Genomic DNA, 12,562 nt, shown 5'->3' on the forward strand with positions numbered 1-12,562 from the left:
ACCTCCCAATCAACGCACTAATAAGTTTTGGGTCCAACTTGCATCCCCGGCCTACCGTTGCCACGTGCCAAAAACTCGCTTCCCGCAGATAATTCTCTACCAACGGTGATGGAGGACCATGCATATTACGGATATAGCATTGTAATATCCGATCTATAGATTTTTATAACAAATAATAAAATAAATAATAATTATTTAAAATTGCATAAATAAAAAAAATCTTAAATAATATTTAAAAATTAAATTTAACACTTACCATTTTTATTTGTTCGACGGATATGTGCTTGTCATCAAGACGAATTAATTCTCAGGCCATTGCTAAATTCGTACAAATTTTTACGATTTAAAAAAAATTCAAAAAAATAAAATTTAAAACTTTTTTAAAAATAATTAAAAAATTAAAGCTTTTTTAAATAGGAATTTGAGAGAATATTAGAGAGAAATTGAGAGAAAGGATTAAGTTGTGAAAAAAATGAAAAGGGGGTTTTATAGTTTTTTTTACCGTTGGGGGGTCACCAACGGTCAAAAAGTAGCCGTTGTTACTGTTCACACGCGGGCAAAACGCGTCCCCAAGAGAGCGCTAACGTGGCAAGAAAACGCGTTCTTGAGGGCGCGCTTTCTGCCCACGTGGACAAAGCGCTTCCTTGAGGAAGCGTTTTCCTGCAACATCCCTTGACAACGAGCTGACGTGGACGCACTTTCGTGAAATTGGATCATTCCGATAATTAATTATTTACCGGACCCATTTCAATAAATTTTTTTAAAAAACGACTTTTAATAGTATTTTGCCCAAAAATCACCCCTCGAAAAATAATTTCTGTAAAATGAAATTAGGAAAACAAAAGCACCCTTAACTTTGAATTTGAGGTGTGAAACAATGGGAAAGTTTATTTTATACAAGTTCTAGGGTATGGGCAATAATTATTAGTCCCCTTGCCAACTATTACATTTTTCTCTCTCTTAGGCAAAGGGTTCTCACGTTTTTCTTTAAAAATTTAAAAAATGTTTGATTTGGAGCTTAAATGAAAATTTGTGAAATTTTAAAAGTAATAAAAAATATTTCCATTTAGGACTAGAGATATAATAAACTAAACTAACAATCTGTAGTAAATCTCTCCGTGCATAAAATCGAATAAAAACAAAAACAATTTGGTCCTTCCATATGGTTTGCTCTCTCTTAGGCAAAGGGTTCTCACGTTTTTTTTTTAAATTAAAAAATGTTTGATTTGGATCTTTTTAAAATGAAAACTTGTGAAATTTTAAAAATAATAAAAAAATATTTCCATTTAGGACTAGAGATATAATGAATTAAACTAACAATCCGCAATAAATCTCTCCGTGCATAATATCGAATCAAAACAAAAACAATTTGGTCCTTCCATATGGTAATGGATTTCCCAAAAATAAAATGAAAATAATCGACCCTACTATTAATGATTTGCGACCTCAACTTTAACCCACAATGCAAAACCTTTCTATTTCATTTCTTCATCATAAACAAGGAAACCTCCAACTGAAAATACAAGTTCAAATGACGCTTGCAACACATGAAGAGGACTCGAAAATGAAGCTGTAGCCGAATTATGGCGTGTTTTGTGTGTCTCAGCTCAAGAATTTGTCCAAAAAGACTTGCCATGTCACTATTCCAATCTCACAAGGATTTCCCAAGTGGCTGATAATGCTATTCTGTCACTTACTTATTTACCAACACCTGTCAACCATCCATCGGATGGGTTAAATTTTAGGAGATCAAATGGGGATGTAAAAGGTTTTTTTCCTTTTAATTATATGTACACGGTTAAATTTTTGTATGTGCAAATACAAGGGAGAAAAAAAGTTAAAAGAAAAAAGAACCAATGCAAATCATTGCCTCTACCTAATCTCAGGTGTACAAAATTCCAGTCTCCACGTGGGGCAAATATTTTCTGATTGTATGCGCTGCCAATCTTAGAAGAGTGAAGGCTATGTTGATCTCAATGCTTTAATTGTGTACAATTATTTGATTCAGGTGCCAGGCTTTTGAGTTCTTGGGTCATTTAAAGCTGAAGAGCCCATAAAAGAACTAGTCATTGTGTCTTCAGGACTTAGCACACTAGCGTTCAAGAAGGGAGGCTGTTTCGGGGAGGGAATCACACAACGTCTATCAGTTAACGTTTGAGCTACTTCAGACATGGTTGGTCTTAGTGCAACTGAGGATTGGGTGCACAGCAGCCCAACTCGAAGCACAATCGATGCCTCCCTCTCATCAAATCTGCCCTTTAAGGTAGAGTCTATAGCTTGTGTAATACTTTCTGCCTTGTATTGCTTCCACACCTGATAGAACAAAGGTTAATCCATGACCATATTCTGCTTTGTATTACATTTTTTTCTTTATTATAGCTGGAAAGGGATATTGTAAAAGCCTTTTATGATTACGGTTATCAAGTCAATGAAAAAGGATTATGGATCTCACCAAGTACAAAGTAGAACTTGAACGCTCAGAGAAAACATTGTTTTTCCTACCAGTGGCAATCTCAAGCATTAGCACCCCAAATGCATAAACATCCGCCTTCTCTGTCAGTTGTCCTCGAACCAGATATTCAGGAGCCATGTATCCTCTGCAACATAGATTTATTTATCACAACAACTTGGAAATATATTCATAATAGAAAACAGATGTAAGTTGCATAAAGGGAAGATTGAAGTCTATACCTGGATATTGGAAATATCATATTTGTCTAAATTAAAAAAGCTACTCTCATTGGTTTGGGATTTAAACTTTTCCTCCTCACACAATAACTGTGGGGTATTTATTACTAAAGAAGCTAGCATTGGATGTTGAAAATAATGATGCCAAATATGTGCCAATAGCAACCACTTGACAGTAGGAGATCAATATCTTACAATGTTCCAGCAATTGCAGTGCTAACATGGGATTTATCTGAAGCAACACAACAAGCAAGTCCAAAATCAGCAATCTTTGGATTGAGATTCTCATCAAGGAGAATGTTGCTGGATTTTATGTCTCTATGAATGATTTTTACTCCAGAACCCCCATGAAGATAAGCCAGCCCTTCAGCTGTTCCACATATGATGTTGAACCGATGTGACCAGCTTAGAATGTTTATTGTGTTCTTAACTGCATCAGATAAAAAAAAGGTTTTAGTACAGTCTTGGAGAAATGAGAAATTAGCAACTATATTTCTATAAACTGCCTTTATCATTCATAATCGAATTAGTTTAGAAATGATTTACTTACCAAACAGGATTTGATCTAGGCTCCTATTTGGTACATATTCATAAACTAGAAGGCTCTCGGGACCTTCAATGCTGCAACCTAAAAGGCTTACAAGGTTCTTGTGCTGAATTCCACTGATCAAATTGACTTCGTTAAAGAACTGGTCCACCCACTGCCGGGTATTGAAGAACAACCTTTTAACTGCAACAACTTTACCATCAGGGAGAATTCCCTTGAACACAGTACCTGCTCCTCCTTGTCCTAATTTCCTTGATTCATCAAAATGGTCAGTCGCCTTTTCAAGCGTTCCATACATGTAATTTAAACTAGTATTGTTTCGGGTTGCTGGAATGTCACCTAGCCCTGAGAGAAGTCCACAAGAAAAAGTACGGCTGAATCAGCATTAATTTGTAAGCAAAGCGATACATATGTATGGTGCAGTATAGGTTCCATACATACGTATGCATACCTTTCTTCTTGGAGAATCTCTTACAGCTTATACAAGTACCAATAGCACCAAGCACGGCGCATGCAACTCCTGCTGAAGCCAATCCTATGATGACCCAAGGACTAAACCCTTCAAAGAGAACACAGTAAATAATAGCAATCAGAAGGAAAATATGATATGGGTCGCAGATAAAAAAAAAAAAAAACTTTAACAAGTTAAGTTCACTTGCTTTGTTACCCACCCGTATTGTCCTCTGTTTCAGCTTCTGGGCCAAAAAACCTATGGGTGGAATACCTCATATAACACCCAGAAAACATAGCCTTGCCCTCAGCCCCAGGAGCACACTTCCTCAACCCCGAGGCTGCATGCCTCAAACACTCGCTGCAAGTCTCTTGATCAATTGCCCTCCAACATTGCGCCAATGCGTAAACGATGGTCACCCCTCCTTTGGCCGCCTTTGCCGCATATCCATTGTTCTCCAACGCTGTATTGGTTACTTTCCTGATCACTTGATCCAATTCCCTTTGAAAATCTTGTTGATAAACACCTGCAGGCGAGCCACAGATTAGGTGATCATATTTGGCATCAACCCCTTCATTGTAGAACATATAATTATCGAAACGTTGAAAGCACCAATCAAGAAAGATTCGTCCCGATGTGGCCGGGACGCACCTTCTAAGTTCTTCTCTGGCTGTATTGAAACAGAGTTCACAACCTTTTCCGTTGACATGTTGATAGCATTGGCCTAATCCAAAGACAGTGAAGGGTGGATCCACATCAGAGAAGGTTCCCCAGCCCTGAGCAGCAATTAATTTGGACAAAGCTCCCATCACTTTGTCAACACTCCTAACGAATCTCTGGGAGGTTTCGTTATTAGTTCCACACTTAAGGCGGGATCCGAAGGATAGAAGAGCAGAGGAGGAAGGGGAGAAACATGAAGCAAACATCAGCAACATCCATATCATTATAATGTTCAAAGGATGTTGGACTGAGAATCGCATCGAATTCTGTTGGTCCTCTGCTCTGTTTCTGTTTTCTTTCTTTTTTTATATATAAAGCAAAATATTCACATTTTTCTCTTCTCTCCCTAACCCTTTGTCATGTTACGATTGAAGGGTTTGGAGAAGGAGAGATGATTGTAATTCCTAGGGAGGTCTGGAGTCTTTTTGTGTGAAAGAGAGGAAGATGGCAACCAAAGAAAATAGGGAGAATTTAACTCGGTTTCTGTTTCTCTTTGCTTTATTTAGCCCATTTCTAGATATTCCTTCCCCCCACATGGCGGTCCCTTGCACACTGAGCCTATTTGCTTTTTTCATTTTTCTTTGCTCGTCACCACTTGTTCATCTTCACTCTTGTCTTGTCATGAACCAAAATGTTTTACTTCTTCTCTAACCAAACCATACAAACCAAAACTCAAATACACTCTCAACTTCCTACGTTTTCTTCCAATTCAGGTTGTAAAAGCTAATTAGGCGCAGTCGTCATTACCACATCTATAATCTATAACTAATCGTTACTTCAAAAAATATATGCTTAATCCTCAATTTCTCCTTCATGCCTATTTCTTTTATTTAGCTACTTAAATTTTTATTTTTGTTGGCTTTATTTAAACTTTTTATTATTATCTCATACTACTTAAATTATTATTTCATTATCCTATTCAACTCATTTTAACAGTATTAAAAAAATCGATTATCACGTGACACTTTTCAACTAATCACAATGTGTCATGTGACACTTAATTTATTTAAAATAAAAATATTAATCAACCAATTTATTGACGACGGTTGATTGGTGTTGACTGATTATGACCATCACCATTCTTTTTTATTCTTTTTGTTTTTTAATATTATATATAATATATAAATATAAATTTTCAGTCTAAAACAATATATATTTTTAATTTTTCAAATTAATGAAAAATAATAATTTAAATATAAATTTCAACTTTTGTAGACTAAAATTTAACTTTTTGTAATATATTATTGTATAGCTTATTTAATAAAGATATTTTAACATAATTAGAATTTTTATCTATAAGTATGATAAATATTTTTATTAGATAAATTTATTTAATCAAATATTTTTATAAGATTACATTTTTACATATAAAGGTTATAAATCTTTATATATAACAAAAATATATATTTAAAATTATGAAGTCAGTAAATGTAGAGTAAATTTGGCCGTTCAAATTTTTTTTCAATATTTTTCTATAGATTATAGATAATTTTTTATAATTAATTAATTAATTGACAGAATATTTATTTAAATCTTATTTCCTTCTAAAGTTGCGTTTTACATATAACCGAATGTTTAGTACGTTAGAATGTGAGCGTTTAAGAGAAAGCAGCCAATAAGGGAATGGATGCTGTAGATTACTGCTCATGCTGATCGTCTTCATGAAGTTGACTGGCATCAATGTATCAAAGAAGAAATGCAAAGGTGTAGCCTAGGGCAGCTGAAGTTAAAAAGAATGATTAAATATGACTGGTTGTTTGTACGCAGGTATTTAGTTTATGGTTGCTTGCTTTGCTTTTAACTTGATAGCAACATTCATTGCACAGAACCAGAGTAAGGCAACTCTAGTCTCGTGATAAACTAAGTACAATACCTCTAGAGATCAGAATCAGAAATGAAGAGCATGCTTTTCTTTAGTTGTGTATGTATGCATGTATATTTTAGCTTGATGATGAATCACGACTGCTATGTCCAAGTGTAGATGCAGCAGGACTAGGAGTTAGACTTAATTCAAGCCCTTTTTCAGTTAAGTTGGGGCTCAGTTGCCTAATCTGGGGGCTATACTCCTTTTCGAAGACTGAAGATGTATTGGGACTCTGTATACGGCGGATTTCTCCACGACTTGTCGTGATAATTTGATCCAGAATTTCTGCACCATCCACAGTAGTAGTGGTCCTTCCCTCAAGTTCCAGGTCCTGTTATGCCAAATTGAAGCACCAACATTGAGCTTCATGATGAAGTAAGTAAAAAGTAAGGTTGAAAGAACTAGCAAGCAAACTTCAAATGCCATGTACGGAATGGGCGATGCTTCCTCAAATTCTGCAGCATCAAGGTCTTGAAGATGGACGGCTTTGAAAAACATGGGGAGCAAGTATTGCCTCACTGGCACAAGAAGCATGATCAACAGTGGAAAAAGGACTCCAGCTAGAGGGATCCATGTTATGCCAAAGCATACGAGCAAGTATATTGTCTGGAACAAGGTGAAAGTGGCAATAGTTTTGAAGGGAACTGTCTCAACAAAGGTTGCATGATACTCCTCCAGCAGCCTGTCACATCAGATTTTGAGGAAACAGACTGCGTATATGCATGATAGTTTTTATGATATACCCAATGAAAAAGCGTACTTGTATCTTCGACTTGGAGCAGTGAACAGCAGTAATATTCTCTCCCAAAATTGATTTCCGGGCAAGCTCTCAAAGGCCATGAAAGCAAAATAACCCCAAAGAACAGCAATGGGGATCTTCTTAAGAAGAGGCATAGCTGCGACACGCCCACCAACCATCAGTGCCTGAAGCAGGTTACTGAGACGCTGTTCTTTGACTTCAACAGGTAAAAGCTCATCGATTTCCTTATCCACGTCAAATATGGTGCCATCCACAGGTGCATCAATGCAGCCAGTACTTGAGGCCAGTCGGATTGTGGATTCTTTTAGATGTTTGAGTCCCTATTTCACTCAAAGGGTAAGAACAAACAGGGGATGATAACTGATGGTGTAAATTCAAAATGATGTTACCAGAGTGGACGGGAGTTGATAAACTAGAGGAGTTTGGATTTCATTGTATGCCTCTTGCATGCTTCGATATAGTTGACTCAGGTTTGCATTTTTACTTGTACATTTTCGAGCTGTCGATTCAAGCTTATTACGCAAGAGCTGTTAAGACAATAAGAAACTCATAACCACATACAGAATGATGGAAGGAATTTCAGTTAATTGCCACTGTGAATTCATATATCATTAACTAGAATCAAACTATCTACTACCTGGTGTTTCAGAGTTGCTAAGCTTTTTGTATGCATTGGAGATTGTGGAATAACACCATTGGATGGTGGAATGCCAATAAGACCACATAATATGACCTAGTAAACACCATATCATTAGTTACTATATATCATGTCAAACTTGGTCAATAGGTTCATCATTGGAGAATAATATCACCAGAAAACCCAAAAGGAGGAGGTCGTAGTGGTAGGAAGGTAGCTTTTTCAGATTGAACTCTTTTTGTTGAGCAAGTTGAGATGCTACACTGTGGTCAAAGTAGTACAGCACAGCAATCATGGTTGCTGGAACAAATGCTCCAAGTATGTAAAGAGGGGGCACATTCACCATTTCCTACACAATTGAATAAATAAAATGAGTTACTTAGCAGGATATTACTGCAGCTCCCAAGAAGACTGAAACCATGGGGATTCACCTTGATAACAGTCCAATTAGAATATGCACCAGCAGACCATGGATTTGGACTATAAAGACGCCTTGGAATCTCTCTTGGGACATCATTAACAGGTATGTAAGAAATAGCAGTCCAGACAAGCACCATAAGTGGCACCCCGTAATCTGCTATTAAACCTCGAAGCCAGCCTATTAAATTAAGGTGCATAAGGAATACACACAAGTATGGGCTTTCTGCAACCAGGGAGCTAAACAAAGCAGTACTAAATGAAAGAACTGAAGCACAATGGTATGGTTTATGAACCTTATCCTCTCAATGGCCTTGTAATCCCTTATGAGCATAATTAGGATGCCACGGTGATATAATAAAGAAGGAATACCTGTTCCATAGCACCAGGATCTTGCTTTACGGCTTCTTATTGCAGTGAGGAGAAGGCCGAAGGACAGAACTAGTGCGAACATTCCATTGCCAAATCGCCAAGAATGCTGCAATGCTGTCTGTTGAGGATTTTCTCTCTGGGGAATGCCAAACTCCTCCACAATTCCCTGTAGGATAATACTCAATTGAATTTGGAGAAAAATATTGGTGCTTTTTAACTTGAAATAACAACCTAAGGCACAGAAAAGCAGAATCTTCATCAAATTTCCTGATTATAGGATATAACTGCAAAAGGATACTCACCCGAATAGCTTGCTGCATGAAAAGCATTGCAATTAGTAGACCAAATAATTCACCAGCAACTCGTGTAAATCGATTTATTATAGAACATGCCCCTAGAATTGCTAACAAGAAAAGCAAAAGAGCTGTCCACACACAAACCCTGAGAACTCATCAAAGTCAGTGCCACCAGAAAGCTACAAACTCTTGTTTCTTGAGCTATCTGACTCAGTATTTTAATTTAAGTATGTAGAGAATTGAAGAAATACCATCCTGTCCAGGCTAAGAAGAGTTTATGGCCCAAATCCTTTCGGTCCTTAGCAAAGTTGAACATAAATGTGTACATCAATACAGTAGGCTCTGCAACTCCAAGTATGAGCAGGGGCTGTCCTCCAACAACTGAGTGAATGATTCCACAAAGTGCTGTTGATGTTAGAGTTTGTACTGCAGTCAAACTGCCATCTGAAACAACAACAACGTATTATCTCTTATAAATCATGACAGACATACCAGCAATGCTACTTGAGATAGGGGAATGTACTGTCTCCATCGGACATGAGTATGTTCAAATTTTTCTATGTATTTCGTATCCCCCATACCCATGTCTGGATATGCGTTAGACACAAACAACGCTACTTGAAGAAAAGTGAAGCATAACATGTAAATATACATGTATAGTGTCTGGTTCCTACCTGTACTTCTTTCCAGCTGCTCCCCAAAAGATATAACTGGAATTGCTGAAGCAAAGAATATGTATGTTGTTGGAGCAAGGATCCTAAATGAAAAAAAAAGTTACATATATATATATATCAATTATAAATTGGAAAAGATTGTAGTCTTTGTATTCTATAACTGAACAGAGATGAGCCATGAATGTTACAGACCTGATACCAGCACGGAAGCCACTGGTCCAGTCTTGCTTGTAGCATAAAAGCCTTGCTTTCAGATCATTCTTGATTCCGCGGAAGGGAACAAAAGTTTCTTCCATGTAGCTAAGTATTGTTCTAATAACTTTTTAAAATTTTTCAAAGTTTGACAGACAGCTAAGGACACGAGACAAAAAACACACAAAGATTGAAGACTGGAGAGACCAGTATAGTAAGTAGAATAGCATAAACTAAACTAGGTTGCCAAAAAATTACCAGCAAGTTATCATTTTTCCTAGGATAATTCACCCCTGATTTTAGGCCTTTTCATCTAAATATAGGGAATAAAAGAAATTATAAACAATCATTGGGTATATATTGGTATGAAGATGAAATTCAAATTCCCTGTAAAAAGTCAAGGATGCTAATTGCTAAGGGTCCATATGTCGAGATGTTAACTAACAATCAAGTTCAACAAATCATGATGAAAGAAAAAAGCATGATTGGCATCAACTAAATGCCGCCAAAAGTAAACCAACCAACAATAACAAAAGGTAGTTAGAGTTGACAAATTACATGAGTGAGAGTTGGAATTGAAGCAGGCTGGCTAGGCTACCAGAAATTTATGGAAAACCCATCAGCAAATGAAATATTGGCATGCAGTGGAACAAACAGCTTTGAGGAAATGGGCATTAATCAAACAGAGGTAAGCAAGATTACATTATTAAAACAAAGAAAAGAGATTTGTTTTAGGAGGAGGTGGATGTGAGAAAGCTTGGAGGAGTAAGACGTATATATAATAAGGAGGAGGAGCTAAGAAGACAAGTAGTAGTAGGCAAGGAAACGGTTAGTATTAGAGTTGAGAAAAGTTACTAATTGAAGAGGTTTTTGGCAAACAAACTGTTGGTATGCGAGTAAAAGGATTTTGGCGTGAAACGAGGTAGCCTTGTTAGTGTGTGGTGACTAAGCCATAAAAGAATGAATGAAAAAGCATTCTGGACTGACTGTGCCTGCCTGCCTAATATCTTGCAAGATACTGTGATTCTATTTTCAACAAATTTTGTTGATAATCAATTTCATGGTACGTGCAATCTGCCTTGACTTGGCTGCCAATCAATCATCTTTCATGGTTTCTTTTTTAAATTCCGTACTGATATATGATGTCAACATTTTAAAACTAGAATAATAATGGAAAAAGAAAACCATCTTATCTTTTTTATTATAATAGATTTGTGTAACAAAATTTAACAATTGAAGGTCAATGAAAGTGATAGGTATCAGAAAGCCAACCTAACCTTTTTTAGGTTTTGCAATTTTTAAACACCTCTCATTTTATATTCAAAGTTGCTTAATTTCAATATATAGATCATATGCCTTCAAATCAAACACATACATGATGTGTGTGTGAATATGAACCTCTAATTTGCACACTATGTTAAATTATTATTATTATTATTATTATATCTTTTTAATAATTAAAATCAAAACAAAATCTTGACATATAACAATTCTAATAAAAATAAACTTGCAAATAATCACTAATCTTGAATCATTTTTTTGTCCATCCACCCATAATGCTTGAGGTATAATATTAACAAATTCATCCCACAAGTACGCAAAGTTTGAAACAAACAGAGAGTCTAAGAAAGCATAATCACATCAAGCATTAAACATACCACTTGCTTAAAGTTTCCAACAAACTGATCCAATCTTCATAGCAAAGCAATCAACATTAGTGAAGGTGGTGAAGGAAGAGGGTGGTAGTAGCCTTTGGATAAAATTAAATAACTATATAATGGATGGATCGTCTTTTCAAAGCCGAGGGCGGTTGTAGATAGCCAGCTTCCTCTTTTTGGTATTGGTTTCTCATTAAAACGTAAATATAATGGTGATTTAAACATTAAAAATTTAAGTAATAAGAAAGAATGAATGTATTCCTTGATATAAAACCAACTGTTGTTAGTGGGCGGCTGATCTCGTAGATGTACGGAAACGCTTCCAACATTTTTAGCATTTTGCCTAATATTAAATATTTGATGATACCTAATATGCTGCCATTGGTCTAAGTTGTGCCTAATATTTCTGGGATTATTATTTTAACTGTTTTTAGAAACTAAAATTATGCTAGCATTTTACAGTTTAATCATACCCCGGACATTTTGCTTTTTAATTTAGATAAATCAAATATGTATTTTGATCAACTAAACTTTAGCAACCTCTAATTATTAATCAAAAATCAAAGAAAAGAAAATTATTAATTATGAATAATAATTGATGATTAAGCAATTTGCAAAATTTCTGATTGTAAACCCCTGTATATGGTTGTAAAATAGTAATAGCGTTTGGTGTCCATAATGACAGAAATAATATTAATTTAATAAAAAAAAACCAATATTATAGTTATATGTAAATTACGATTATGATTTATCAGTATAGATATTATTATATGTTTTAATTGTTTTAATAACAATTACTTACATGGTATGTTAAAACTAACGTTGATAATAATAATATATAAAACGATCGCAAAATAAGAAGAAAAGAAAAAATAAAACACAAAGATTTTTCGAAAAAAAATTACGAGTAGAGGAGGAGAAATTCACTAATGTTGAAAACTAAATGATACAAGAGGAGTTTTTACTACATCTATTTAAAGGTGAAAACTTTTATTCTAATCAATTTCAAATAGAAGAAGCGTAGTTCTATACGAATTCTACTTGTGCTGCATGGTCCGTAATTATTTAATAAGGATTCAGGTCACACAACTCTAACATGGTTTTAAAAACATTTTATTAAATACCTTCAAAAAATAATTTATTAAATAAAAAATAGATGTATATATTTACGTGCAACATATGTAAAATTTGAGACTAGTAGAATCGAGTGAGATCTTTGATCCCTTCCCTCTAAATAAAAAGATTTGATTATGAGACTTATCGCCACTTAAATGTTTAGAATTTTT

The 12,562-nt window shown here is 35.3% G+C and overlaps 2 protein-coding genes across 6 annotated transcripts; both read right to left on the minus strand.

The window, feature by feature from the left end:
• Nucleotides 1-1,451: 1,451 nt before the first annotated feature.
• On the minus strand, nt 1,452-5,534 carry LOC107904709 (cysteine-rich receptor-like protein kinase 1). Of its 4 annotated transcripts, none has more exons than XR_005920897.1 (7): nt 3,907-5,534; nt 3,687-3,794; nt 3,239-3,580; nt 2,884-3,118; nt 2,453-2,597; nt 1,877-2,313; nt 1,452-1,711 (listed from the first exon to the last, which is right to left on the minus strand). XR_005920897.1 is itself a non-coding variant. In XM_016831171.2 (7 exons), exons 1-7 carry the CDS (start codon nt 4,664-4,666, stop codon nt 2,005-2,007), a joined length of 1,731 nt encoding a protein of 576 aa, XP_016686660.2. In that variant the 5' UTR covers nt 4,667-5,534; the 3' UTR covers nt 1,452-2,004. The 4 variants fall into 4 exon arrangements, 3 of the variants coding, with proteins under 3 accessions (XP_016686660.2, XP_040961284.1, XP_040961283.1); XM_016831171.2 differs by having other exon boundaries at nt 1,452-2,313; nt 3,907-4,212; nt 4,381-5,534; XM_041105350.1 differs by having other exon boundaries at nt 1,452-2,313; nt 3,907-4,212; nt 4,299-5,534.
• Nucleotides 5,535-6,022: 488 nt separating this feature from the next.
• LOC107904708 (boron transporter 1) lies at nt 6,023-10,370 on the minus strand. Of its 2 annotated transcripts, none has more exons than XM_016831170.2 (12): nt 9,619-10,370; nt 9,427-9,509; nt 9,004-9,196; nt 8,759-8,897; nt 8,457-8,622; nt 8,099-8,265; nt 7,843-8,016; nt 7,668-7,763; nt 7,420-7,557; nt 7,031-7,350; nt 6,701-6,952; nt 6,023-6,601 (listed from the first exon to the last, which is right to left on the minus strand). In XM_016831170.2, exons 1-12 carry the CDS (start codon nt 9,720-9,722, stop codon nt 6,445-6,447), a joined length of 1,989 nt encoding a protein of 662 aa, XP_016686659.2. In that variant the 5' UTR covers nt 9,723-10,370; the 3' UTR covers nt 6,023-6,444. The 2 variants fall into 2 exon arrangements, with proteins under 2 accessions (XP_016686659.2, XP_016686658.2); XM_016831169.2 differs by having other exon boundaries at nt 6,685-6,952.
• Nucleotides 10,371-12,562: the final 2,192 nt, after the last annotated feature.

Source organism: Gossypium hirsutum, chromosome D11 (genome assembly GCF_007990345.1).
Source record: "Gossypium hirsutum isolate 1008001.06 chromosome D11, Gossypium_hirsutum_v2.1, whole genome shotgun sequence".
Taxonomy (NCBI): domain Eukaryota; kingdom Viridiplantae; phylum Streptophyta; class Magnoliopsida; order Malvales; family Malvaceae; genus Gossypium; species Gossypium hirsutum.

Bases quoted from the DNA above. Each gene is read 5' to 3' on its own strand.
- LOC107904708 (XM_016831169.2), bottom strand. From the start codon at position 9,722: ATGGAAGAAACTTTTGTTCCCTTCCGCGGAATCAAGAATGATCTGAAA. The intron at 8,623-8,758 runs GTGAGTATCCTT...ATTATCCTACAG, and splicing joins TCATGCAGCAAGCTATTCGG to GGAATTGTGGAGGAGTTTGG. The intron at 8,017-8,098 runs GTGAATCCCCAT...TCAATTGTGTAG, and splicing joins CTAATTGGACTGTTATCAAG to GAAATGGTGAATGTGCCCCC.
- LOC107904709 (XM_041105349.1), bottom strand. From the start codon at position 4,666: ATGCGATTCTCAGTCCAACATCCTTTGAACATTATAATGATATGGATG. The intron at 3,581-3,686 runs GTATGCATACGT...GACTTCTCTCAG, and splicing joins GAGATTCTCCAAGAAGAAAG to GGCTAGGTGACATTCCAGCA. The intron at 2,598-2,883 runs GTAAGATATTGA...TCTATGTTGCAG, and splicing joins ACTGCAATTGCTGGAACATT to AGGATACATGGCTCCTGAAT.